The sequence below is a fragment of the Melanostigma gelatinosum genome (genome assembly GCF_949748355.1).
Source record: "Melanostigma gelatinosum genome assembly, chromosome: 8".
Classification (NCBI taxonomy): domain Eukaryota; kingdom Metazoa; phylum Chordata; class Actinopteri; order Perciformes; family Zoarcidae; genus Melanostigma; species Melanostigma gelatinosum.
Window position 1 is genome coordinate 2,649,089 of NC_136641.1, and position 26,818 is coordinate 2,675,906.

General features: G+C 46.1%; 1 protein-coding gene across 2 annotated transcripts; it reads left to right on the plus strand.

Annotated features, from left to right (window-relative positions):
- Positions 1-491: 491 nt before the first annotated feature.
- On the plus strand, positions 492-26,685 carry ap4b1 (adaptor related protein complex 4 subunit beta 1). Of its 2 annotated transcripts, XM_079272977.1 has the most exons (14): positions 492-700; positions 1,185-1,409; positions 1,488-1,618; positions 1,820-1,967; positions 4,578-4,863; positions 7,988-8,086; positions 8,960-9,013; positions 10,171-10,282; positions 10,541-10,624; positions 11,674-11,777; positions 14,433-14,640; positions 15,093-15,407; positions 25,128-25,280; positions 25,561-26,685. In XM_079272977.1, the coding sequence occupies exons 1-14, from the start codon at positions 588-590 to the stop codon at positions 26,028-26,030; spliced, it is 2,502 nt and encodes an 833-aa protein (XP_079129103.1). In that variant the 5' UTR covers positions 492-587; the 3' UTR covers positions 26,031-26,685. The 2 variants fall into 2 exon arrangements, with proteins under 2 accessions (XP_079129103.1, XP_079129104.1); XM_079272978.1 differs by lacking the exon at positions 8,960-9,013.
- The last annotated feature ends 133 nt before the right edge of the window (positions 26,686-26,818 follow it).

Consider the following 26,818-nt stretch of genomic DNA (forward strand, 5'->3'; position numbering starts at 1 on the left):
ACTGTGTTATGGCCTTTAATCCCTGTTTAATCACTTCTAGAAACTCTGGTAGTGGATCAGAAATCAAAATAAGGAAAGAAATAAAAGTGAGTGAGTCTGGTAAGTGAGGGATTTAAATATCGACCATGTGCAGGATCGAAGGATCCAATAACAGTAAACACTGGCACTATCTTGAGAGTGGAACAAACTCTAACAGCTGTTAAAAAAGAAAACAAGAGAGAAGAGGAAGACTTTCATTCCATTCAAAATGGACTTTGTATTGTGAGAAATCATCATCATCTTCATTTTCATCAAGGTCTCGCCTCCCAGAAATGGACCTAAAGGATGAATTGGGCAAATTTAGAAACTGCCTGTTATGTTAAATGGTAGGGTGTAATTCCTATACCAACCAGCAGAGAGCAGCATACTATGAAAAACAAACTAAACGTAGAAGAAGAAATGCGGAAGTGTGCGGTGTGTAAACAATCGAGTCATCGAGCTGTGACAAGTATGAACCCCTCCACTTGAAGTATTAATCTGTCACGTTTTTAAAAGAATGGCGCGACAGTAAATGTAACGGTCCGAGCTGCGGTGTGCGTGCGGCCGCCATGCCTTATCTGGGCAGCGAGGACACGGTGAGGGAGCTGAGGAGAGCTCTGTGCAACCCCAACGTCCAGTCCGACCAGCTGCGCTACAGGAGCACCATCCTCAAAGTGATCAGGTAAGATACACCCCCCCCCCAAATACTGGACGTGCTTCTAATGAGCGGCTGTGGAGAAAATGAAAGCATAACTTGCCTCACTAACGTTACCTTAATACTACACTGACGATTCATTGTCATAATTTCAACAATTTTCATATATCAACAAAAAACGTGTTGCTGAAAAGTTCAATGGATTCCAGTTTAGAATGTCCTTGCATGCTTGCATCATTGTCCTGTAACGTTCAAGCTTTTCAGAAAATATGAACAGGAAAGTAATTCTCAGTCAAATTGATACTAACGCATCATAGTTTACATTAAATCGTCTCATCACGAGGTATGCTGAAAAATGCATTGGATTCTTGTTCAGATCTGTGTTGTCTGTTACCAGATACGCTTTGAAATGAAGACTTGGAAAAGTTTTCCTATGAATTTCGCTCCAATGTCACTATACACTGTAAAACGCAGATATGTGTTAGGGTTAACATCTCTCTCTCTGTCCCAGGGCGATGTCACAGGGTGTGGATGTGTCAGGCCTGTTCAGTGAGATGGTGAAAGCCTGTGCCACAGTGGACATAGTCCAGAAGAAGCTGGTCTATGTCTTCCTGTGTTCCTATGCCACTTTGAACCCAGAGCTGTCTCTGCTGGTCATCAACACGCTGAGGAAAGACTGTCAGGACCCAAACCCCATGGTGCGCAGTCTGGCCCTGAGGAACATGACCAACCTCAGGTGAGGCACAAGCCGTCACATCGGCCTGTGACTGCTGGAAGCAGTCGGTCTTTGATTGTGTGTCTGCGTGTTTCCCAGGTTACCCAGTCTGGTGGAGTATGTGGAGCAGCCCCTGACAGCAGGACTGAGGGACAGAGCCGCTTGTGTACGACGAGTGGCTGTTCTCGGCTGGGCCAAACTACATAATCTCCAACCCAACTCTGAGATAGGTAGGGGGGATGGATGGCTGGCCTGTTTCTATTTTTCATTCCCAGTCTCTTTCTTTTTTTTTCCCATTGTCTCAACACACAACACGTGCATAAAGATTTTTTTAGAGACGCCATCGGGAGATGCATGTGCACGCAGGGGTTAGAAAACCAAGATAAATATCTTTTCATGCTCTCTTTGTATGCATCCTACGATTCTTCCAGATGCTGCAGTGGTGAACGAGCTGTACGGCCTGCTGAGAGACCCAGACCCGGTGGTGATGGTGAACTGCCTCCGAGCTCTGGAGGAGATCCTGAAGGAGGAGGGAGGAGTGGCTATTAATAAGCCGATCACCCATCACCTCCTCAACAGGTTAGAATGAAGGAGAACCATGTCACTTAATTGAAGGTGCTGAAACAGGGAAGTCTTTTTATGTGGTACACGTAGTGAAACGTGTGGCCAGCGTTGAGGTTTTTAAACGATGCTGTGCCACATGGTGACGTTCACGAGGCTGATGGAGGCAGCTGGAACCCTTTTTTTGTTCTTTTTCATTTTAGCACAAAACCAAACCTCAGATAAATTTCAGCACCTTTCTTGTACCTTCTAATTGTTTTTGCTTGGTATCTTTTATTTGCCAGACTAATCTGAGGAGGAGTAGATATGTCACAGTTATACTCTGTACAAATATGGTGGCATAACTTCTTACCATACAGATATCTGATCTCTACTGCCACTGCCTCACTGCTTAAGAGTCACTTTATTTAGGTAGACAGGCAGTTAGGGAGGTAGACAGACAGGCAGGTAGGGAGGTAGACAGACAGACAGGGAGGTAGGGAGGTAGACAGGCAGGTAGGGAGGTAGACAGGCAGACAGGCAGGTAGGGAGGTAGACAGGCAGACAGGCAGGTAGGGAGGTAGACAGGCAGGTAGGGAGGTAGACAGGCAGACAGGGAGGTAGACAGGCAGACAGGGAGGTAGACAGGCAGACAGGGAGGTAGACAGGCAGACAGGGAGGTAGACAGGCAGACAGACAGGCAGGTAGGGAGGTAGACAGACAGACAGGTAGGGAGGTAGACAGGCAGACAGGGAGGTAGACAGGCAGGTAGCGAGGTAGACAGGCAGACAGACAGGCAGGTAGGGAGGTAGACAGACAGACAGGTAGGGAGGTAGACAGACAGGTAGGTAGGGAGGTAGACAGACAGACAGGTAGGGAGGTAGACAGACAGGCAGGTAGGGAGGTAGACAGGCAGACAGACAGGGAGGTAGACAGACAGACAGACAGACAGACAGGGAGGTAGACAGACAGACAGGCAGGTAGGGATGTAGACAGGCAGGCAGACAGGCAGGTAGGGATGTAGACAGACAGACAGGGAGGTAGGGAGGTAGACAGACAGACAGACAGACAGACAGACAGGGAGGTAGACAGGCAGACAGGGAGGTAGACAGGCAGGTAGCGAGGTAGACAGGCAGACAGACAGGGAGGTAGACAGACAGACAGACAGACAGGGAGGTAGACAGGCAGACAGGGAGGTAGACAGGCAGGTAGCGAGGTAGACAGGCAGACAGACAGGCAGGTAGGGAGGTAGACAGACAGACAGGGAGGTAGACAGGCAGGTAGGGAGGTAGACAGACAGACAGGCAGGTAGGGAGGTAGACAGACAGGTAGGGAGGTAGACAGGCAGACAGGGAGGTAGACAGGCAGGTAGCGAGGTAGACAGGCAGACAGACAGGGAGGTAGACAGACAGACAGACAGACAGACAGACAGACAGGGAGGTAGACAGACAGACAGGCAGGTAGGGATGTAGACAGGCAGGCAGACAGGCAGGTAGGGATGTAGACAGGTAGACAGACAGGCAGGTAGGGATGTAGACAGACATGCAGGGAGGTAGACAGACAGACAGGTAGGGAGGTAGACAGACAGACAGGGAGGTAGACAGGCAGGTAGCGAGGTAGACAGGCAGACAGACAGGGAGGTAGACAGACAGACAGACAGACAGACAGACAGACAGGGAGGTAGACAGACAGACAGGCAGGTAGGGATGTAGACAGGCAGGCAGACAGGCAGGTAGGGATGTAGACAGGTAGACAGACAGGCAGGTAGGGATGTAGACAGACATGCAGGGAGGTAGACAGACAGACAGGTAGGGAGGTAGACAGACAGACAGGGAGGTAGACAGGCAGGTAGGGAGGTAGACAGACAGACAGGCAGGTAGGGAGGTAGACAGGCAGACAGGCAGGTAGGGAGGTAGACAGGCAGACAGGTAGGGAGGTAGACAGACAGACAGGGAGGTAGACAGGCAGGTAGGGATGTAGACAGGTAGACAGACAGGCAGGTAGGGATGTAGACAGGTAGACAGACAGGCAGGTAGGGATGTAGACAGACAGGCAGGTAGGGAGGTAGACAGGCAGACAGGCAGGTAGGGATGTAGACAGGCAGATAGGGAGGTAGGCAGGCAGACAGACAGGCAGGTAGGGAGGTAGACAGGCAGATAGGGAGGTAGGCAGACAGACAGGCAGGTAGGGAGGTAGACAGACAGGCAGGCAGGCAGGGAGGTAGACAGGCAGGTAGGGAGGGAGGTAGACAACCGTGACCTATTAAATCCTGACACAGAAGGAAATAGTGCATTTGTTTGGCGACTGTATTCAGCTGTAGATGATTCCACACTTGGTGCTCTAGTGGGTATTGCCATCAGCAGGACAGTGTATGTGGGATTGGGTCAAAATACACTACAGTGTAGTGTTATCTGGAGGAATAAGATGTATCAAGCATCAGATACACTCGCACTCATCATATTTACACAAGTTTACAACATTGAGCACCGGCCATCCCAACAGTTTTGCAGTTAAGCATTTATGGTTTTAGCTCATGTTCCCACTGACAGAGTGAGCAGGTACTAGTGGTCAGCATTTTGCTCAAAGACACTTCAGCAGCATACCCGGCAGCCCCCTAGTCTACATCTCTCTGTTTATCTGTCCTCCTAGGTTGAAGGAGTCGGATGTTTGGGGTCAGTGTGAGGTGCTGAAGATCCTCCAGCGTTACCGTCCCCAGTCAGAGAACGAGCTGTTTGACATCCTGTCCCTCCTGGATGCCTCTCTGGTCAGCCCCCACCCCCCTGTCATGGCAGCTACCCTCAGCCTCTTCCTCTGCCTCTGCTCCGGCCTGCCTGCTGTCAGCCTGGCGGCCCTGGAGCGAGTCCGTGGACCCCTGCTGGCCGCCTGCGGCAGTGTGTCCAGAGAGACGAGGTTCACTGCCCTCTGCCACATACAGGTCAGTGCTAATCCAAGTTATGAGGTAGAGGATGTCAAAGTATTCCAGTTTGTGCACCTGGGGTTAATGCAGAATTTGACACTGTAGACTTCCACTCTGTCAGGAACTGGCACACAAAAAGATGGAGGTCAAAAACTGAAACAAAATATTGATTCAACAAAACAAATCCATGAGATGGAGACAATCAATAACGTCAGAGATGTGTGTGAGGGCCAGACTGAGTGGAATATAGTGTATGAAGATGCTAAAAGAAAAGACATTGTCAAGCAACAAACCACGGAGGAGCTAAGAGAGAGAACCATGCAGACAGAACTGGACAGCTCTATAGGCTCATCAGCCCAGGTGAGATAATACTGGAAGGATCAGCAGCAAAGTGCAGGTGCACATACAGGTAAAGGTAAACACTTGAGATACAGAACTAAAACTAAATCTGTATAGACTACGAGGGTACTTTAAAGAGTAATAAGACTGGAAACAAACGGGTGAGAAAGTAAGCGTTAATGTTAGGCATGAGACAGCTCATCTGCTATAATGCTGTCAGAGCCATTTATTCATTTTGTAGAGTCCAAAATCACAAATTTGCCACAGAGGGCTTTACAATCTGTACACATACGACATCCTCTGTCCCAGGACCCTCACATTGGAATCGGAAAAACTAGCCCTAACTATAGACCTGAACCAGCCCTAACTATAAACCTGAACCAGCCCTAACTATAGACCTGAACCAGCCCTAACTATAAACCTGAACCAGCCCTAACTATAGACCTGAACCAGCCCTAACTATAAACCTGAACCAACCCTAACTATAAACCTGAACCAGCCCTAACTATAAACCTGAACCAGCCCTAACTATAAACCTGAACCAGCCCTAACTATAGACCTGAACCAGCCCTAACTATAAACCTGAACCAGCCCTAACTATAGACCTGAACCAGCCCTAACTATAAACCTGAACCAGCCCTAACTATAAACCTGAACCAGCCCTAACTATAGACCTGAACCAGCCCTAACTATAGACCTGAACCAGCCCTAACTATAAACCTGAACCAGCCCTAACTATAGACCTGAACCAGCCCTAACTATAAACCTGAACCAGCCCTAACTATAGACCTGAACCAGCCCTAACTATAGACCTGAACCAGCCCTAACTATAGACCTGAACCAGCCCTAACTATAAACCTGAACCAGCCCTAACTATAAGCCTGAACCAGCCCTAACTATAAACCTGAACCAGCCCTAACTATAAACCTGAACCAGCCCTAACTATAAACCTGAACCAGCCCTAACTATAAACCTGAACCAGCCCTAACTATAAACCTGAACCAGCCCTAACTATAAACCTGAACCAGCCCTAACTATAGACCTGAACCAGCCCTAACTATAAACCTGAACCAGCCCTAACTATAAACCTGAACCAGCCCTAACTATAAACCTGAACCAGCCCTAACTATAAACCTGAACCAGCCCTAACTATAAACCTGAACCAGCCCTAACTATAAACCTGAACCAGCCCTAACTATAGACCTGAACCAGCCCTAACTATAAACCTGAACCAGCCCTAACTATAAACCTGAACCAGCCCTAACTATAGACCTGAACCAGCCCTAACTATAAACCTGAACCAGCCCTAACTATAGACCTGAACCAGCCCTAACTATAAACCCGAGCCAGCCCCAACTATAGACCTGAGCCAGCCCCAACTATAGACCTGAGCCAGCCCTAACTATAAACCTGAACCAGCCCTAACTATAAACCTGAACCAGCCCTAACTATAAACCTGAACCAGCCCTAACTATAAACCTGAACCAGCCCTAACTATAAACCTGAACCAGCCCTAACTATAAACCTGAGCCAGCCCCAACTATAGACCTGAGCCAGCCCTAACTATAGACCCGAACCAGCCCCAATTATAAACCCGAGCCAGCCCTAACTATAAACCTGAACCAGCCCTAACTATAGACCTGAACCAGCCCTAACTATAAACCCGAGCCAGCCCCAACTATAGACCTGAGCCAGCCCCAACTATAGACCTGAGCCAGCCCTAACTATAAACCTGAACCAGCCCTAACTATAAACCTGAACCAGCCCTAACTATAAACCTGAACCAGCCCTAACTATAAACCTGAACCAGCCCTAACTATAAACCTGAACCAGCCCTAACTATAAACCTGAGCCAGCCCCAACTATAGACCTGAGCCAGCCCTAACTATAGACCCGAACCAGCCCCAATTATAAACCCGAGCCAGCCCCAATTATAAACCCGAGCCAGCCCCAATTATAAACCCGAGCCAGCCCCAATTATAAACCCGAGCCAGCCCCAACTATAGACCCGAGCCAGCCCCAACTATAGACCTGAACCAGCCCTAACTATAAACCTGAACCAGCCCTAACTATAAACCTGAACCAGCCCTAACTATAGACCTGAACCAGCCCTAACTATAAACCTGAGCCAGCCCTAACTATAAACCTGAACCAGCCCTAACTATAAACCTGAGCCAGCCCTAACTATAAACCTGAACCAGCCCTAACTATAAACCTGAACCAGCCCTAACTATAAACCTGAACCAGCCCCAACTATAAACCTGAACCAGCCCTAACTATAAACCTGAGCCAGTCCCAACTATAAACCTGAGCCAGCCCTAACTATAAACCTGAGCCAGTCCCAACTATAAACCTGAGCCAGCCCTAACTATAAACCTGAACCAGCCCTAACTATAAACCTGAACCAGCCCTAACTATAAACCTGAACCAGCCCTAACTATAAACCTGAGCCAGCCCTAACTATAAACCTGAGCCAGCCCTAACTATAAACCTGAGCCAGCCCTAACTATAAACCTGAACCAGCCCTAACTATAAACCTGAACCAGCCCTAACTATAAACCTGAACCAGCCCTAACTATAAACCTGAGCCAGCCCTAACTATAAACCTGAGCCAGCCCTAACTATAAACCTGAACCAGCCCTAACTATAAACCTGAGCCAGCCCTAACTATAAACCTGAGCCAGCCCTAACTATAAACCCAGCCCTACGGGAAGCTTGTTCCACAGAAGAGGAGCTTGATAACTGAAGGCTCTGGCTCCCATCCTATTTTGAGGAATGAAATGGTGTCTGTGTGTTTCTCCAGCTGCTGTTGCGTTCTCTCCCTGGCCTGATGGGGGCGCACTACAAGCGTTTCTTCTGCGGCTATGCTGAGCCAGCCTACATCAAGCAAAGAAAGATGCAGGTAGTTCAATGTTTGTTTTTTTCCTTTATATTATTTGGGGTTGCTACTCTTACCACAGCTATGCTGCCATTTACTGTTTTTGTGAATAAAGCTGTATCGTCCAGCTGAAACTAGAGTTAAAACGCGTCACTTTGAAAGAGGGAAGCTCGATTGATTTTGGCAGAAAGAATGTACCTGACAGATGACTGGACTAACACCATTCCTCTCACGGTTTAGAGGATGCTTTTGTGTTTTTAGCCCCAGGTTCATGGTTTGCTTTGTGCTGGATTATTTGTAGTCCATATAGTGAAACCATGTGGTTCTTAATCATCACGTTATTCTTAATCCAGTTCTAATGGTTTTAAAAAGGCCAGCACCACTTGGGCTGTTCAGCCTACACACTGCAAATTCTTCTGCTATGGCTAGCCCTGAGATAACTGAGCCATTTTTCACACACACATTGTTAACCTAAGACTCAGGCGATATTCACGCTGCACTTCTACTAGCCCTGGTTTAAATGTCCGTTGGAACACATTGCTCATTTTTACATTCTAGAATGACTACTCTTAAACAGATTGGACAACAAAAAGGTGACCCACATTCCATTGTTTACTTTAGCCCAGTTTGTTAGCTTGATTTTTTTTTCGGGAGTAACCTTGACAATTGACTAAACAAACGCCAGGGTTGTCCAACTTTGGAATGTGCCAGTGAGAAAACCTTCTTAGCACCAATCTAACAGCTCACTTAACCCGGGGCTATGGGTCGGCTGAAAAGCCCTTACAGTGGTATGTTCCATGTTGTTGCATTCACATGCAATCTGTGTGCCTTTTATGTTCATAGTTGTTGTATTCATAAGTCATATGTGTTTGATGCAAATACTGTCGGCAATGACAGGAGGCTGCAATCAGAGGAGCGGAGCCGACGGGATGGAGTGTGGTGGTGAAGCAGGTCAGTGAGGAGGGGGCCTGATTGTGGAGGGCTTTATGAGTGAGGAGAAGGTTTTTATATTGGATCCGTTGTGGGACGGGGGGCCAGTGGAGATTCTGGAGAACAGGGGTGATGCGATCACAGGAGCGGGTGAGCAGGCGAGCAGCAGAGTTCTGGGTGTACTGGAGTTTAGTTAGGATTTTGGATGATGTGCCATGAAGAATACTGTTGCAGTAGTTGATTCTGGAGGTGATGAAGGCGTGGATCAATGTTTCAGCAGCAGATAAGGAGAGATGGGTGGAGACGGGCGATGTTTTTGAAGTTGAAAAAGGCAGTTCTGGTGATTTGGTTGACGTGGTGTTCAAAGGAGAGGTTGCTGTCAAACATGACTGAGGTTGCGGATGTGTGGGGAGGGAGACAGAGTGGAGTTGTCGATGGTGAGGCAGAAGTTGTGACTGGTTTTGGTGAGGGATTTGGGACCGATGATCATTTCAGATTTATCACAGTTGAGTTTGAGGAAGTTGGTTTGCATCCATGATTTAATGTCAGTGAGGCAGTTGGTCAGAGTGGAGTGAGTAGCGGTGGTAATGGCTTTTGTGGAGATGTAGAGCTGGACATAGCATTGGAAGTGGAGACCATGTTGATGTATGATATTACCAAGAGGGATCAACAGAAAACATAGATACAGGCATGACTGGATGAGTGCCGATTGAAGAATCAAATATACATTTTTAGTTAAGATTTCAAAAAGAGTTTATTGGAGGTTTTACCATCCATCTCAGAGGGCTTCTCTGGGATCAAGGAGCAACATTAATAACACTTTATACAAGAACACAAGCACAACACAGTCCCTGGGCCTGCATACCTGAGATGTGTGGAGTGCAAGTTGAAATAGTTAACAAATGATAGGACACAGCCACGAGTTTAGGAACAGTATTTCACCTACTTTTTAAAACTTACCCACACTCACCAATGTAAACTCAAACTTCTGACAAGGGGCTGTTGCTGTACACCCTGTCGAGCCACTTGTTCGGCAATAGTTTTTCAAACTGGAACTGTAGTACAATACTAAATTGCTGGAGTTCACCATTCAAGGATATCCACAGTTACTAGCCTGTGTTGCCAGTAGCAGTGCTGAACAAGCAGTAATAGTGAAGCTAACACTGTTGTGTTTGCAGGTGTTGGTGGAGCTGGTTAATGATGACAATGTAGCAATGTTACTGGATGAGCTGAAAGGATACTGCACTGATGTCAACACTGACACTGCCCAGGCTGCAATCTCAGCTATAGGTAACACACAGCCATACTCTTTTGTGGCAGCATAATGCTTGACCATGCACATTTTTGTCTTCTTAACCATGTCTCTATTACAAGACAAACACTTTCAGGCAGTCGCTTTTTTACATCTTCTTTTCTACGAGCTCACAGTAACACACCTTTTATACACACAAAACATCTGCTGTATTATCACGTTGTTTTCATACTAATAGGAAGACTCCAGTGAAGTTTAGTCAGATGGCTAACGTCTCCTGTGTGGATTGGTTCCAGGTCGTATTGGACGGAGCTACAGCGACAGATGTCTGGAGATTCTTACTGGACTGCTTGGCCTCAAACAGGAGCACATCACTTCTGGTAGAACTCATTCCCCCCACACATACAGCGGGCAACATAAGTGTTGAACACGTCACCATTTTTCTCAGTAAATATATTTCTAAAGGTGCTATTGACATGAAATGTTCACCAGATGTCGGTAACAACCCAAGTCATTCATACGTACAAAGAAATCCAAACAAATAAGTTCAGAAATTAAGTTCTGTGTAATAAAATGGAATGACACAGGGAAAAAGTATCAAACATGCTTACTGAAATGTATTTAATACTTTAACACACCTTGGCTGTGTGTTTGGATCATTGTCTTGCTGAAATGTCCACCCTCGTTTCATCTTCATCATCCTGGCAGCAGATTTTTATCAAGAATGTCTCGGTACATTTTTCCATTCATCCTTCATTCAATTATATGAAGTTTGCCAGTGCTGTATGCTGAACAACAGCCCCACACCATGATGTTCCCACCTCCAAACTTCACTGTTGGTATGGTGTTTTTGGGGTGATGTGCAGTGCCATTTGACCAAACATGGTGTGTATTATGCCATCGAAAGAGTTCAGTTTTGGGCTCATGTGACCAGACTATATTCTCCCAGTATTTCACAGGCTTGTCTAAATGTTGTGCAGCAAACTTTAAACGAACTTCAACATGCTTTTTCTTCAGCAATGGAGTCTTGCGTGGTGAGCGTGCATACAGGCCACGGTGGTTGAGTGCATTACTTATTGTTTTCTTTGAAACTATTGTACCTGCTCATTCCAGGTCTGTCTGAAGCTCTCCACAAGTGCTCCCTTTCTTCATGTGTTCAATACTTTTTCCCTGTGTCATTCCATTTTATTACACATAACTTAATTTCTGAACTTATTTGTTTGGATTTCTTTGGATGTATGGATCAGTTGGGTTGTTACTGACATCTGGTGAAAATTTCATGTCAATTGCACCTTTAGAAATATATTTACTGAGACAATTGGTGATGTGTTCAATACTTATTTTACCCGCTGTACCCACACTGTACTGTCCAGAATAGGCTGTTGATTCTGTGTCTCTCTCTCTTTCTCTTTCTCCCCCCACTCCCCAGCGGTGGTGCAGACGATGCGTGACCTGGTCTGGGTGTGTCCTCAGTGCAGTGACACTGTGTGTTTGGCTCTAGAGGGCTGCGAGGAGACGCTGCAGGACAGACAGGTCAGACCAGATCTGCTGCCACATCCGCACACAGTAGAGATTCTTATCTTGGTGTTTTAGGTGTGCTCTTCTCACTGGTTTGAAGTGGTTGGGCTCAGTAGAAAAGGGTCTTGTACAGCATTTGCAGTCTCCAGTGATGTTGTTTTTTCCATTCCTCTGCATTTTCTTTTTTTTGGTCAAGGATGGTCCTGTCCCCTTTCACTCTTTTTTTTTTTTTTTTCCCTGATATCAGCATTTCTCACTGGTATTGTATTGTGAACATGGCCCTCGGTCACTTGCAGTCATTTTCATCTCTTTCAGGGACATTTTGTAGGATAATCACACAATGTTGCTGTTGTTAGTTAAAACCTGTACTGCAGCATTTTTACAAGCGCTCCAGCTTGTAAAAATGCTGCAGTACAGGTTTTAACTAACTAGCAGTAGTGCACTGGTTCAGAGTGCAAAGGGAAGAGAGGCTCTCTCACACCCGTCTCCTTCGATATTTTACTAAATACTTTCGGGTACTATGTAAAAAAAAGTAAAGTCAGCCAGTGACAATAACAGTGGTGGAAGAAGTACTCCGATGACTCTGACTAATGGGGATGTTTTTTTAATAGTATTGAGGGAGAATGCTACAGCTGGCTGCAGCTAAACTGGCTGCAAGGGCAAGATAACGATCTGTCAGTGATGCCATGGGGCACGTGGGGAAAGAGACGCCTCAGCTTCCCAGTGTGAACACTTGATTAGCCCTTATTTAAATCATTAGGTCCTAAAAGTTGTGGAATTCACCAATTGTTGAACCCAGAGATATTTTCCAACTTTAGTTTGACTGAAGTAAGACGTATTAGCATTAATATACCAAAAGTAAAAGGGCTCATTGGGCGGAATGCCCCATTTCTGAATGTGTATTATATTATTGGATTGTAATTATTGATGCATTTATATGCTCATCACTTTCATGTTGCAGCATTTAAGATGGTGCAAATTTGTATTACTTTATATACTGCAGCGTAGCTTGTGAATTTCCCAGAGTTTCAAGAAAGTCTTATCTTAAGCTATCATAAATCATCTGCATTTATTTGTTGATAATAGTTTAGATCAGAGGTCTTCAACAGGACCCCCTGGGGGCCGCGAAATTCTTTGGTTGATTAGACAATAAAAAATAAAAAATGTAATTTATTTTTCTCTAAACATGAATCTGTCCATTATGTTAATAGTTCCGTATGAAAGATAACAGGTATGTTTATGCATGGCAGTGGCACTAATAGGCCATCACTCATTTTCGTTTCCACATTTATGTTTAAAATGAAAACGTCTATTTGAATAGCTTGTATGCATGATTATCATGCTATTGACAGACAATGTTGATATTGGCATTGGTATCAGCTGACAAGGTATGTTCATGAATGGCAGTGGCACGACCTCCCTACTCACTGTACCTTGCACATGTTTAAAATAAAGACATGAATATATGAACCTGTGTATTATTTGAATAGCTTAGTATTGAATGCACAATAAAGAGGTATGTTTATACATGGCACTCGGCCCATTTAATATATAACACAATTTTATACAATATGTATAGTCGGGGGTCCCTGCTCCATCTCTCTATCAGTTTGGGGGTCCTTGGCCTGAAAAACATTGAAGACCCCTGGTTTAGATTATTTATCTAAATCTGCAAAGCTGCTGGTAACTAAAGTTACTACAATATTTGCCCGTGAAATTCAATGGAGTGGAAGTATCTCAAAAAACTTCTTCCAAGATGTACTTAAGAGTATATGTAATTAGTTACTTTCTATCACGGTTCCTTGGGCCCCTGTGCCTGGTAGGCCTGTTTGGATATGTCTGCCTGCCTGCCTGCCTGCCCCCCCATCTCTCCTCCACTATGTATATGAAAACATCACTTTGCATTTGGTTTACCTGCATGACTGCCACATTTTCACATGCAAAGCTCATAAGAGAAACCCGACAAATAAGATCTAAACAACACAATGACATGTGTTACCAGTAAGGCAATGGTTCAGAGTGCAAAGGGTCTTGGAATAAATATGGAATTGTTTGTAACAGGTTGCTTTATTAGTTAGGTGGGATATGACAGTATATACAGTGTATCCAGCGATAATTTAGTTTAGGTGTGTGTAAACAAAGTCTCCACCGCTTCCTTGCTTCTCTGTTACGGTTGTTTATCGTCCTCAGCCTGCTGTGTTTGTTGAAGCATCCAGATCCTTGACTTAAGTAATCGCAGCAATACCTCAACATAAACACCAGCCTCATTTATTCTAGAAGCTTATTGATTTTGAAATGATATCCAGTAGGGGTGGGGGAAACAATCGATACAGCTGCACAGTTTTCCTTTGGGGACATAATTTGAAGTTGAAAAAAGTAATAAATCGCAATAGGCCTATGTTATCGTAATACTCAGAATATCGCAGTATTGTGATAATATGGTATCGCGGGATCTCTGGTGATTCCCACCCCTAATATCCAGCTCTTATGACTGTGTATCACGTCCCCTGCGTCACCACACTCACTACTCGTGGTCAACAACTCCACAGGGTACCTTCAAATGTGAGCAGAAATCTGATCACCCAGAGTAACGCAAAACATATCAGTAGGTGTCAAGGGCATTTTATATTTAGTCTAAATCCTCTGCTCATTCTCCTGATCCTCGTTTAGGGCAGGCAAGCCTTGCTGTGGTTGTTGGCTGTGTATGGAGAGCGAGTCTCCAGCGCCCCGTACACGTTGGAGGTGTTCATTGATGGAGTGAGGAGCGAGGCCTCTCTGGGAGTCAAGATGGAGCTGCTGACGACCACCATGAGGCTGTTTTTGTGCCGACCTGCTGAGACACAAGACATGCTCGGAAGACTGCTGCACTACTGCATAGGTGTGAGCGTACTTGTACATCTATCTTTGTTAGAATCCAATTTGAGTTTTAGACCTTGAGGGTGAGGACATTTTTGGAAAGTAAGGACATGTTGGCCTGTCCTCACCAAGTGGCAACCACCAGTGATGAAAAATTAAGGAAGTGTCAAAACTGCAGTTCCTCAAATGGCAATTTGAGGCTGGCTCCAAAAAGGACTCAATCTCTGATTGACCGCCATTTTACAATTTCCAACTTTACAGCAGAAATGGGGTGTACAGCCTGATACAGAAACGGGTCTCTATAGCTAATATCCTCGTTTGTGACAACTGTACGGGGTTTTTTCAGCAATGCCTTTACATCAATAAGTGTCCTCACAAGTATAGAAGTACAGGGTTGTGTGTGTTTTGCGTGTGCGGTGTAAAACAGAACAGGGGAGCAAAAGAGATGACATTGTCACACTTTGTGTTTTCCAGAGGAGGAGACGGACATGTGCGTGCGTGACCAGGCACTTTTCTACTACCGCCTGTTGCATTGTGGGACAGAAGAGACGCGTAAAGTCCTCCAGGGTCGGAGGTCAGATCCTTCTCTGGGTGTTCTGATTGGCCGCCCCGCGGAGCTCATCAGCCAGTGGGCCTACAGCTTTAACACTCTAGAGCCTCTGATGCAGGGCTGCATAGAGACCGAGCCAGCCAGCAGAGGAAGCCCTGAACATGTGACCTTTGACCCCAAGCCTAACACTGACCTCTCGGACACACTGAACTCTAGCCAAATTGAGAAAGTTCATTCAGGTGAGTGAAGACATTAAAATCAAGCTTTGCTGTCAACAGGGACCGATAACAGAGTGTGATTTTCTCTTCAGCTGTTGCTACGTGCTTATGGAAAGCTAAAGTCCTCTTCCAAGGCCTTGAAAATGTAGATTGAATGCCCAAAGCAGGGGTGAAGGGGGGCGCAGTCGGAAGCAGCATCAGCACCCTGTGGCTCAAAGGGCGGCTGTGACTTTTTTTAAATCTTCCAATCGGAAGATCGGCGGTTCGATCCCCAGCTCCTCATGTCGATGTGTCCTTGGGCAAGATACTTAACCCCAAGTTGCTCTGGAATGACTAGGAAGTGAATGTGAATTAGTTTACAGTCCTGATGGGCAGGTGGTACCTTACATGGTAGCCCCTGCCATCAGTGTGTGAATGGGTGTGAATGATGACATGTAGTGTTAAAGCAGTTTGAGTGGTCGGAAGACTAGAAAGGCGCTATACAAGTACAGTCCATTTAGCATTTACCCTAATCATTCTTCCAATAAAGGGCATACATTTTACATGGCCTCCAAGAGCTTCATTCCTAGCACTACAACTTGAGACACACAGGTTGTTCAAGATGTTGGCAAGTTAGTCGCTCTCCTCTGGTGGGGAGTCATAGCAGCTGTTCCCCACTTGGAGGCGCGGACCATACTTCCTGGTAGTGATGGGCGATATGACCAAAAATGCGTATCACGGTATTTTGTACGATTCTGGCGGTTTCACGGTATTTTTTTCGGTATTTTTTTTCCCCTGCGTTAACACATTAATTAATTAATGCAGAAAACTAACACAAGTTGGTCGGCCGGCCAACCGGCCAGCGAGCGGTGAACAGCTGTTTGTGTGAAGTGTCTTCCGTTCTGTCACTTCCTATTTCCTTCACCTACATTCCCCTGGGTCCTAAGTCCCTCCAAGTACAGCTTCTTATCACCCTCTATGTACCAACGTACATTTATAACAAATACCACACATATTACACGGTAATCAGCGTTGTATATGTCTCTGACCAAAATACCCAAAAAAGCATCCGAGGACTGTAATAGCATACACTTCGTATTCCAACACGTTTTCGGCTGAGGTGATGGAGTAAATTGCTGGTGTTGCCACCAGAGGCAATAACAGTGGCTCGACAAACTTTACAATACATCGTCTTTTGATCTATGTCGGATTTTTAAAAACCAAAAAACCTCCAAACAGCAGACACAGCTCCTCTCTCCTCCTGCATCGCTCTGTTCTGTTCTTTAATGTCACGTTAATGTAGCGACGGAGCTTCTTCTAGCTGTTAGTAGACTGTTGTGCTAGCGGGCTAGCTAGCTAGCGGGCTAGCTTGCTAGCGGGCTAGCGGGCTAGCGGGCTAGCTTGCTAGCGGGCTAGCTAGCTAGCGGGCTAGCGTGCTAGCGGGCTAGCTGGCTAGCGGGCTAGCGTGCTAGCGGGCTAGCTGGCTAGCGGGCTAGCGGGCTAGCGGGCTAGCGGGCTAGCGTGCTAGCGGGCTAGCTGGCTAGCTGGCTAGCGGGCTAGCGGGCTAGCGGGCTAGCGGGCTAGCTGGCTAGCGGGCTAGCTGGCTAGCGGGCTAGCGGGCTAGCTGGCTAGCTGGCTAGCCGGCTAGCGGGCTAGCGTGCTAGCCGGCTAGCCGGCTAGCTGGCTAGCGGGCTAGCTGGCTAGCGGGCTAGCGGGCTGTACCCAGCATGCTGTTTGGCGGTGTAATTTTATTAATGTACAATTATTAGTGCTACAAATTATTTATGTGTCACAAACTGTTGTGTCGTGGTGTTTTGCCCTGTTAAAGAGCGTTAGTTGTGGGTTATTAATTGTTGTTATAACTGTTGAGAATAAAACTCATGTTGAGGAGAAAACTCAGGTGAACAGACTTAGGTCGAGGCGTTTAGCTCAATTCAAGCAATAAGGTTTATTTGTAACAGAAGTATTATGTCCAGCAGTTAAACGTGCACGGACCTAGAAAGTTCAGTAGGAACGAATGAAAAGCTAAAAGGCGCTTAGACAGAGTGCGCATGTGTGTTAAAGGTTCTTCTGATGGAAGCCTATTGGTTGAATACAAAGTAGGAGGTGGATCTGTTTTTTAGCGTTCAGATGACCTGATGGAGCTCTGGGCAACTTCACCCACACTGGCTCAGTTCCGGGACCACCTTCTCTGGAACGTCAATGTGTGTGCATATTGTTAACACTTAAGGTGCCGGAAAAGGGTGCAGTTCTAAGCTATTTCGAAGTCTCTGTGTGAATAGATAAAGAGAACTCTTCTCCTACTCTAAGATGGCAGTTTCTGCCCTAATCTGGTGGTTTAAGCAAGTGTTTCTTTCAGGGCCACTGTATCTGTTTCTATCGTGCGAACAGGCGACGGAATGTCCTGCTTGCAGTTTTTGACCTACTTACAGTGACCTCACAACTCCGCAATATAAGCTTACAAGTATAGCTCATATTATTTAACATTGAATGAATATATTTTTATTTACAAATCCCCCTTTTCACACCTGCTAGGTGTGAACTTCTTAGACTTGGAACTACTCATTCAATGGCTGTAACTCGATGTTTAGGTCCCTATCATCTGAATTGTCTGGATCGGAAGCTGGTGGGGTGCTATGTCAAGTTCGGGTGTGTGTCTGATTCGGGGATGGAGAGGGAAAAGGGGCAGTTGAATTAGATGGGTGCTGGTGTGTCTGATACTTGGTTTCTAGTCCCCAGATCAGGAGGGCAACTAGTATGCCCATACCCACCCCCATTATAGTTTTCTTCCCACATCCCACCCCTTTCCAGGTGAGGCGCTGCCGACCTCGGTCGGCGGGGTTTGCATAAGGGTCCCCTAGACAGCGTCTAAGTTCCCGAAGCATTTTCCAAATTAGTGCGAATTTCTCCCAGTGTTCTGGTTGGTACCGGTGCTGGCACACAGTGTGTCAGGTGCTGCCAAGGGGCGGGATAAGATCCCATCGGTGTCTTGAATGGTTTTCTTGGGTTGTGATTGCCACAAATTTGACATTCATCGCAGAAGAGGAAAGATATCGCTTCCATGTGCGGATGCCACCATAGTTGTTTTAAATTTTCCAATGTCCGTTTCTTTCCCTCGTGTGTAGGTCCGTGGGCCCCTGGTAGGAGTGCTGCACACAGTTCTGCTGAGGCAACCACTCTGCAGTCGTGGGTTCTCCACAGACCTTCTTTGTCTTTTGAGGCTCCTTTTCGTGTCCATTCGGACCATTCATAAGGTCCTGCTTTCTTTTGATGATCTTTGATGTGCTCGATTGTGAGCTCAGGTGGGCCGGATGTTGGCTTCATAACCATTTGGCGAGGTGTGTAGCCTCCAGTTTTCTTTGCTGCTCTGTCTGCCGCGTCATTACCGGCGCTGATTCGTGATCTGATTGTGTCATGTCCTTTGCATTTCATGATGGCCACCCCCTTTGGTAGTTGGATTGCTTCTACCAGCCTTCTCATAGCTGCTTTGTGTTTTATGGGGTGGTCATTTGAAGTGGTGAAGTTCCGTCTTCGCCATACAGGGCCATCGATGTGGGCCGCTCCATGGGCGTAAGCCGAATCTGTGAAGATATTTACAATTTTGTCCGTGCTCCACTTCAGAGCCTGAATCAGTGCTTCCACTTCCGCTAGTTGTGCTGAAGCGGGTTGTGGCAGTATCCCTGACTCCACTGTTTGGTGATAGCCATCACTCTTCTGTTCCACCACTGCATAGGATGCAATGTTCCCTTCTTCTCCTTTGTAGCAGCAACCATCCGTGTACAGCCAGGCATCAGCTGTGAGGTGGGGAGTGTTTTGAAGATCCGGTCTCAATTTGTTTTCTTGTACTGCAACTTCCTCGCACACGTGGTTGTCCATCTGTAAAGTTAGCCATCATATTTCTTGTGGCTGGCACAAAGGTGATGTGTGGCATGGTGCAAGTGTGTTGAATCTTCGTTGTCCTTGCGGCACTGAACGTGAATTCTTTACTCATCAGAAACGCCATGGTGCGTGTGTACTTTCAGTGGACGGCCCATGACAATATGAGAAGTTTTTTCAATCGCTTTTGCCACTGCTGCAACATATCTTGCGCACGTGGATTGACCGTTTTCCACAGCATCAAGTTTTGATGAATGATACATCAGTACCTGTCTTTCACCATTTTCCACAGCGTCAAGTTTTGATGAATGATACATCAGTACCTGTCTTTCACCCCCCTTTTTCTGGAAGAGTACAGCATTGAGTAGGCTGTCTCTTTCGGAAACATCAAGGTGAAACGGTAGGGAGTAGTCTGGGGACATGAGTGCGGCGGCATGTGCAAGTGCTTGCTTCAAGCGGGTGAAGGCTGTTTCACCCTCTGCTGTCCATGTGAGGTTGGCAGTAAGATTTCTGGTGCCCACTTCCTTCAACATCTCTCTGAGAATGGTGGTGTGGTTGGTGTAGTCTGGGATATGGGCTCGTGAGTAGCCGGTTAAGCCCAGAAATGAGAGGAGAGCGGCAACAGTGAGCGGTTGGGGATGTTGCAAGATGGTGACCCTGTGCGTGTGTGATATTTAGAGTGCAATGGACGTGGTCCAGGGGAGTTTTGTATGGGAAAAGCTGAGTGATTTTTGGTTTGAGAATGTTGAACCAATATTGGATGGCAGGGGTCTGGGGGCCAGTTTGGAGACAGCGTAGCCAGAAAACCTCTTCGTCTGTGGGGGACACCGTCTCTGTAACGGGAGCAAGGGAGAGAATGCGTACTGGCATGGACAACGTACTAGTTGGTGGGTTGGACGAGACATGGACACCGTCTTGGTTCCTCCAGATGATCAGATTGAGGCGAGTGATCAGATCGCATGCTAGCAGGTTGACTGGGCAGTTTGGAGCAGAGAGAAAGCTGTGCATGAGGGTTGCATCTTGAAATGTGATGGGGAGAGGGGCGTGTCAATAGGGAGGGCTGTTGTATCCTCCAGGCCATTGTTGTTGGCTACTTGCCTGTGTGGCATGGGCCCCGCCTTGGGGACCATGTCCCTTGTCCCAAGGAGCCTGATGGGCCCCTTGCTGTGGTCTTTGTCCGTCATAGCCATGTCCGCCATAGTATTGTCCTCTTCCTCTCTGTGTTTGCTGCGGTGCTGCCCTGCAGTGTCTTGCGAAGTGTCCCGGTTTCCCACAGTTGTAGCAGAAATAGGATGCTCCTCTGTCTCCAGGCACTCCTCTTCTTCTCCTTTGGGGGGCGGGCCATGGGACCGAAGGTGATACTGGGGGGGAGGAACCGGAGGAAGTGCTGGAGACAGGCCAGTTGAGGGCGGGGGAGGGGCCGAGGCCAGAGATGCCTGGCCCGGTTCCTGTGCAGTCTTTTCCAGACCTACCGGGGCTTGAGTGGTAGGGGTGATGTCGAGGGGGGTGATGTCGAGTGACAGATGGGGCCTGGTTTTTTTCTTTTCCGGACGACATGTCCACCTGCATCCGATCCGTCATGGCCGTTCCTCGTGCCATCATTGCCACTCGCTGTTCCTCTTCTCTGTCTTTGCGGGCTTGCTTCAGTGGGTTAGCGAACCCCCATCGCTTGGTTTGATTTGTCGTTTGATTTCTCTCTGCAGTCTGTGCTTGAGCCACTCGTTTTGTCAAATCGTTGGTAAAGAGCAGGAGGTTGTTGACCGACGGAGGTAGTGGACTAGCCGCCTTCCACCACCCCTCCTCTGGCCATCGTTTCATGCAGTTATCCCCATGAATCTTGTCTCTTTTCCATGCAGTCTTGCCTCCTGTGTCTGTGACTGCTTTTTCCAGTTTTGCACGCAGTTCTCCTGAATAGCCACCAGATGGAGCCCCAGCTCCAGCCATGTCTTCTTTTGTTCTTCTTCTTTTTCAAATAGTTTTTTTTTTTTTTTTTTTTCAATTCAATTCAAGTTTTTTCGAATTTCAATTTTTTTTTCAAATTTCAATTTTTCTAATTTAAAATACATATATATATATATATTTTTTTTTTTTCTATTTTTTTTGGATGAAGTACTCTCGAATGTCCACCAGATGGAGCCAAAGCTCCTGTCAAATGTTCTTCTTGCAGTTCCTGAAGTGCCACCAGAGGGAGCCAAAGCTCCTGTCAAATGTTCTTCTGCAGTTCCTGAAGTGCCAACAGAGGGAGCCAAAGCTCCTCCCAAATTTTCTTCCTGCAGTTCCTGAAGTGCCACCAGAGGGAGCCAAAGCTTCTCCCAAATGTTCTTGTGCAGTTCCTGAAGTGCCACCAGAGGGAGCCAAAGCTCCTGCCAAATTTTCTTCTGCCTTGCGACCTTGAACGAGACTCGAACTGTCCCTAGCTACAATCTTTCACACTCCCTAGAGCTGCACCTGGTTCTTATCTACAATTTTCACTCCCTTTAGCCTCTGTGCCTTTGCCTGACTGTCTTCGCTCCTAAATTTTGTACGGTCCCTAAGCAATAGAATTCCCAATAAATCTGTAATCTTTCTAACTTTACCAGTAAAACTGACACGTATATTAACCCTCAGCTTCCCTCAGTCTATCCTAGTGTTTTGTGTTTCTGTGGTGAGTGCAAAGCTTGTGTCTTATGCTTGTATTATGCTCCACTGACCGTCAATCACTGGCAAGCACACGAACCTGTGCAACACTTCAACTCCAAATCTCAGCTGTCTCTCACACATGTACGCTTCACGCAATCACTCATCCATACCAAATTGAAACCATACACTGCCGCAGTTTTACAATTACAATTTGAGTCTATGTCTCCCTGAGACATTATGTTGCCACAGTTTTACAATTACAATTTGAGTCTATGTCTCTCTGAGACATTATGTTGCACGCAATCAACCATACACTGCCGAGTTCTACGAATTATTCATACACAAACCACGTCTGGAAGAGATCTCTGCCGATCTGCGTTTTCCAGTGTATGCCTTCGTATGAACTCGGTCCCTTAAGGAAATGGCGATATCTTGTGCATTCTCTGAATTCGGACCTGTGCCTCCCTGAGACATTACCCAGCACTCAATCGACCACACACAGCCGTATTCCACAAATAATCGCACACAGACCTCGTCAGGAAAGATCTATTGATCTTATTGTTTACAGTGTACGCCTTGTGCGAACACGGTCCCTAAGGAAATGGCGTTTTGCAGTCTCCAGGCACACTACTTTCACATCAGCGTATTTCAACAACAATTTCTATATACGTGGTCCAAACATCAGCTTGCTACATCGCATAAATCAACAGTGTGGCCCGGGATTCAGTCTTTCAGACCGTCATTGGTCAGCAAACCGAAGCTTTCGCCACGGCTGTGTAACCTCCGAACAGCTTGTCAAAACTTACGCGGTGAACACAATGTCAGCCTATGCAATTTCACAATCATCAATTTCTGTTAGACCCACTCACACACATGTACATTCTATACTAAAAAAACCCCCACTGCTGGCACAACAATTCTGTCACAATGCTACGTAGTTTATCTTTAGAAATTTAGTCAATGCAATTCATTACTCACAACCCGGTACTCCTGATCAATTCAATTTAGTACCTATAGACAATTCTGCAGAATTAATTTAAATAAGCTCTGCTTACCTTTTGATTGCAGCTGCTTTGATCAGTTTCCCAAGGTGATAAGAATTGCTCCGGTCGGCAGCCGGAATCCCCAGCCTCTCGGGAAAACACCTGTTGTTTTGTCTGTGGACAGAAGAAAAAGTCCGTCACGAGATGTATCTCCTACTGATCGTTAAAACCATCCTCTGCTACCATGTTGAGAATAAAACTCATGTTGAGGAGAAAACTACGGTGAACAGACTTAGGTCGAGGCGTTTAGCTCAATTCAAGCAATAAGGTTTATTTGTAACAGAAGTATTATGTCCAGCAGTTAAACGTGCACGGACCTAGAAAGTTCACTCTGTAGGAGCGAATGAAAAGCTAAAAGGCGCTTAGACAGAGTGCGCATGTGTGTTAAAGGTTCTTCTGATGGAAGCCTATTGGTTGAATACAAAGTAGGAGGTGGATCTGTTTTTTAGCGTTCAGATGACCTGATGGAGCTCTGGGCAACTTCACCCACACTGGCTCAGTTCCGGGGACCGCCTTCTCTGGAACGTCAATGTGTGTGCATATTGTTAACACTTAAGGTGCCGGAAAAGGGTGCAGTTCTAAGCTATTTCGAAGTCTCTGTGTGAATAGATAAAGAGAACTCTTCTCCTACTCTAAGATGGCAGTTTCTGCCCTATCTGGTGGTTTAAGCAAGTGTTTCTTTCAGGGCCACTGTATCTGTTTCTATCGTGCGAACAGGCGACGGAATGCCCTGCTTGCAGTTTTTGACCTACTTACAGTGACCTCACAACTCCGCAATATAAGCTTACAAGTATAGCTCATATTATTTAACATTGAATGAATATATTTTTATTTACATAACCATGACTAGGGCTCCCTCTCAATACACTTAAGATAACTAGCTCCGACCGTAGCGCCCTTAGCGGCGAACAATACATTTTGCTGCCTGTTGAAGAGCGACAGCAGTTGTTTCGGCTGTGAACCGGTGTGACGGTGTGTGAACAATTCATATCATATGAGAAATTAAAACCGGTATACCGCCCAGCACTACTTCTTGGTGCTAAGAAGTTAGAAAGCACGATGCTGGACTCCCCTGTCACATCAGCCGGTTGGCGCTTGTTGCACTTGAGAAGTTCTTGAACCTATTTGCTCCACAACTGAGGGGCAAAACGCTGTGGTGAGGTTGGACAACACCACAGTCGTATCAGATCCCTAATGCTGCACTGGGTCCTTCGCCTAGCCTTCATTACCCGCTGCATTAAAAAAGAGGAATGGATTTAAAACAAGTGAACAGCACTGGTGTGTTTTGTGAGGAATTGTTTTACATTGCTGTTGGTTAAATGAGTGTCTTATTGCTCAGGCATTTTGTCCAGCTGTCAGGTGGGTTATCAGCAAGCCTCTGGTGCTGAGAAATGAAGCAAACGCAAAAGTTTCCCCCAAAAGTTTCCCCCCAACCAGTTCAGTCCCCTCTCTACCCATGATGATAGTTCTACATTGCACACTACATAGATTCATAGTTTTACAACAATAATGCAAATACACATATTATAATGCCAGCAGTTGTTTCACATCTTCAGATAAGAAAATAATATTTCTTTATAACAAGCAAAACATACTGCAGCCCAGTTAATCAGTTATTAGACCAAAGAACTGAAAACTTAAGGGAAAACAGATGGTGACAAAAAGCCTCCCTCCTTGAATTATATTAGCAGATTTCAAAATGTATGCATATACATGTAGTGGTTTCGCTTCATCTTTTTCTTTTTCTTTTTAATTTAGTTTGCCCTATTGGTGGATTACTTCTTGTTTGTGTGTGCAAAAACTGAAAATTCAATGAACTTCATAAACAAAATAAACTAACACAATATTGTGTGCAATAAGTAAAAGGGTCTGAATACTTTCTGAAGCCACTGTAGCTTACTCGTCTCCACTGTGGTACTACTGAGAAGGTCACAAATATGGTCATGCTACTTTAAATGGGTTCCCAAGGATCAAGCTGACATATTAAGTTGTGTTATTTTGGTCAAAGACTGAGAGCATTTCTCCCCCCCCCCCCCCCCCCCCCCAAGGTTAAGGTCCATTTCTGGGAATGCAGTGCCATTTTTAATCACAAATCTCTTCCTCTGGCACTCATCCTAACTCCACTCCCTTTGTCCACAATTTGGCTCCCTGTTGCTGCATCCTTATTTCTTTTTTCCCCCTATAACCTTTCCACCATCTCTTTGTCCTCCCATGTCTTCTCCAGGCTCAGACAGTGCCAGTGGGTTTACCTACTCCTCTGCTAATGTCCTGGCTTCCAGCCTCGCAGCCCCCCTCAGTTTGTCCCTCTCCCCTGCTCTCAGCCCAGAGGAGTTTGAGCGTCTGTGGATGCAGCGACAGGCTTCGCATGCTGACCAAGGTGATTAAATGGAAGGAGATCCTTGAATGCCAAAAGCTTCCTCTTCATGGGACAGGTATTGTGGTTGACAGGCGCAAACAGGCCTGCTGTAAAAACTCCAAAACCAGTGTGAAATCTCCAGTTGTGGAATGTATCCAAGTAAAGTTACTCAAGTAGTGTTCTTAAGTACAAATTGGATTTACGTGTACTTTTTAAAATCTTTTCTGTTCATGCTACTTAATGCTTATACTTCAGTTGGTCTGCTTGACATCAGTTTCTCTGACTGTTTTGTTGCGGCTAGGTGCTGAGAAGCTGGAAGAGGAGGAGGATTATGTGTGCATGGAAGAACAAATCCAATGCCCTGCCATACCTCACTGCTCACCACAAAGCCTTCAGGCTGCGATGCAGCTGGTCAATATCCAGACACTGGCCTTCACGCCGCCACACACACACCCCTGGAGGGTTTACCTGTACACACACACCCAGCACGCACACTCTGGCGAAGCACCCCGCATCACGCTCATAGTCGGCGAGCTGCTGTACACTGGAGAGGCAAGTCGGAGGGTAGTAGAATTAAAGAAAGGCACGGAGGATGGGGATGTGGCAGAAGAGGAAGCTGGGCTCAGTGGGAGAGAGTTGGTGAGCAAAGATGGGGAAGAGGAGGAAGTAAAGGTGACTGTTAAACAGCAACCAAGAGATGACAAAGCTCTGAAGGGGTTCCTCTCCATCCTCACCACTGTGCTGCACACACTGTCCCCGGAGAACAATTAAATATACACGACGCACACATACAAACACATTGTACTTGCTGAAAATGCCCGCTGACCACACTCATTCCCTAACCATGACTTTAAAAAGCCCCTAAGCAATGGCAAAAGTTACAAGGCTCAAATTGGACTTCAGGAAACCACAGACAGAAGTTGCATGAATGAGTGATGAAAGCATTTTCACTTTGCATATTTTAAGTTGTATTAGCTGGAATAATTTATGTGACAGTGGAGTCTTTACAGGTGTAGCATGAGATTTAACAACATCGCATTGAATGAATCAACTTTAGGCGGTGGCCATCTCTTCAGTTTGCTGTGTTTTCACAGGCATAAATTCAGGTTATGTGAGGCTTTGGCCTGATGGAGGCACTATTGATGACTTGTGCTGAATCATTGCACAAAATCAGATTCTCTGGTTTCTTGTTTCCTCTTAAGGACTGAGAGAAAATATAGTTTATATGCCCTGATAGAAGTAACCACCTTACTCATATACAGGATGCCGAGCTAGATAAGGGCCCTGATACGGGAGGTTCTTTTTATTTGTTGTGTGTACACCTGTGAGCAGTGGTCAGAGGCTCCCAGATGTCTAGACTTAGCCTTAAATGTAGTTCATATCTCACTGATCTGTCATTATAACGGATGGGTAAAGGTAAAGGCAACGCATGAAGTGACTTAAAATAATAAAACATGTGGATTCCTCTTGCATTGTTGTTTTTCTGTTTCAATAAGTCAGTATGTCTGTTGTGAGAGGCCAATGAGGTAATTCACTAAATACTGTAACTCTGCGGGTTG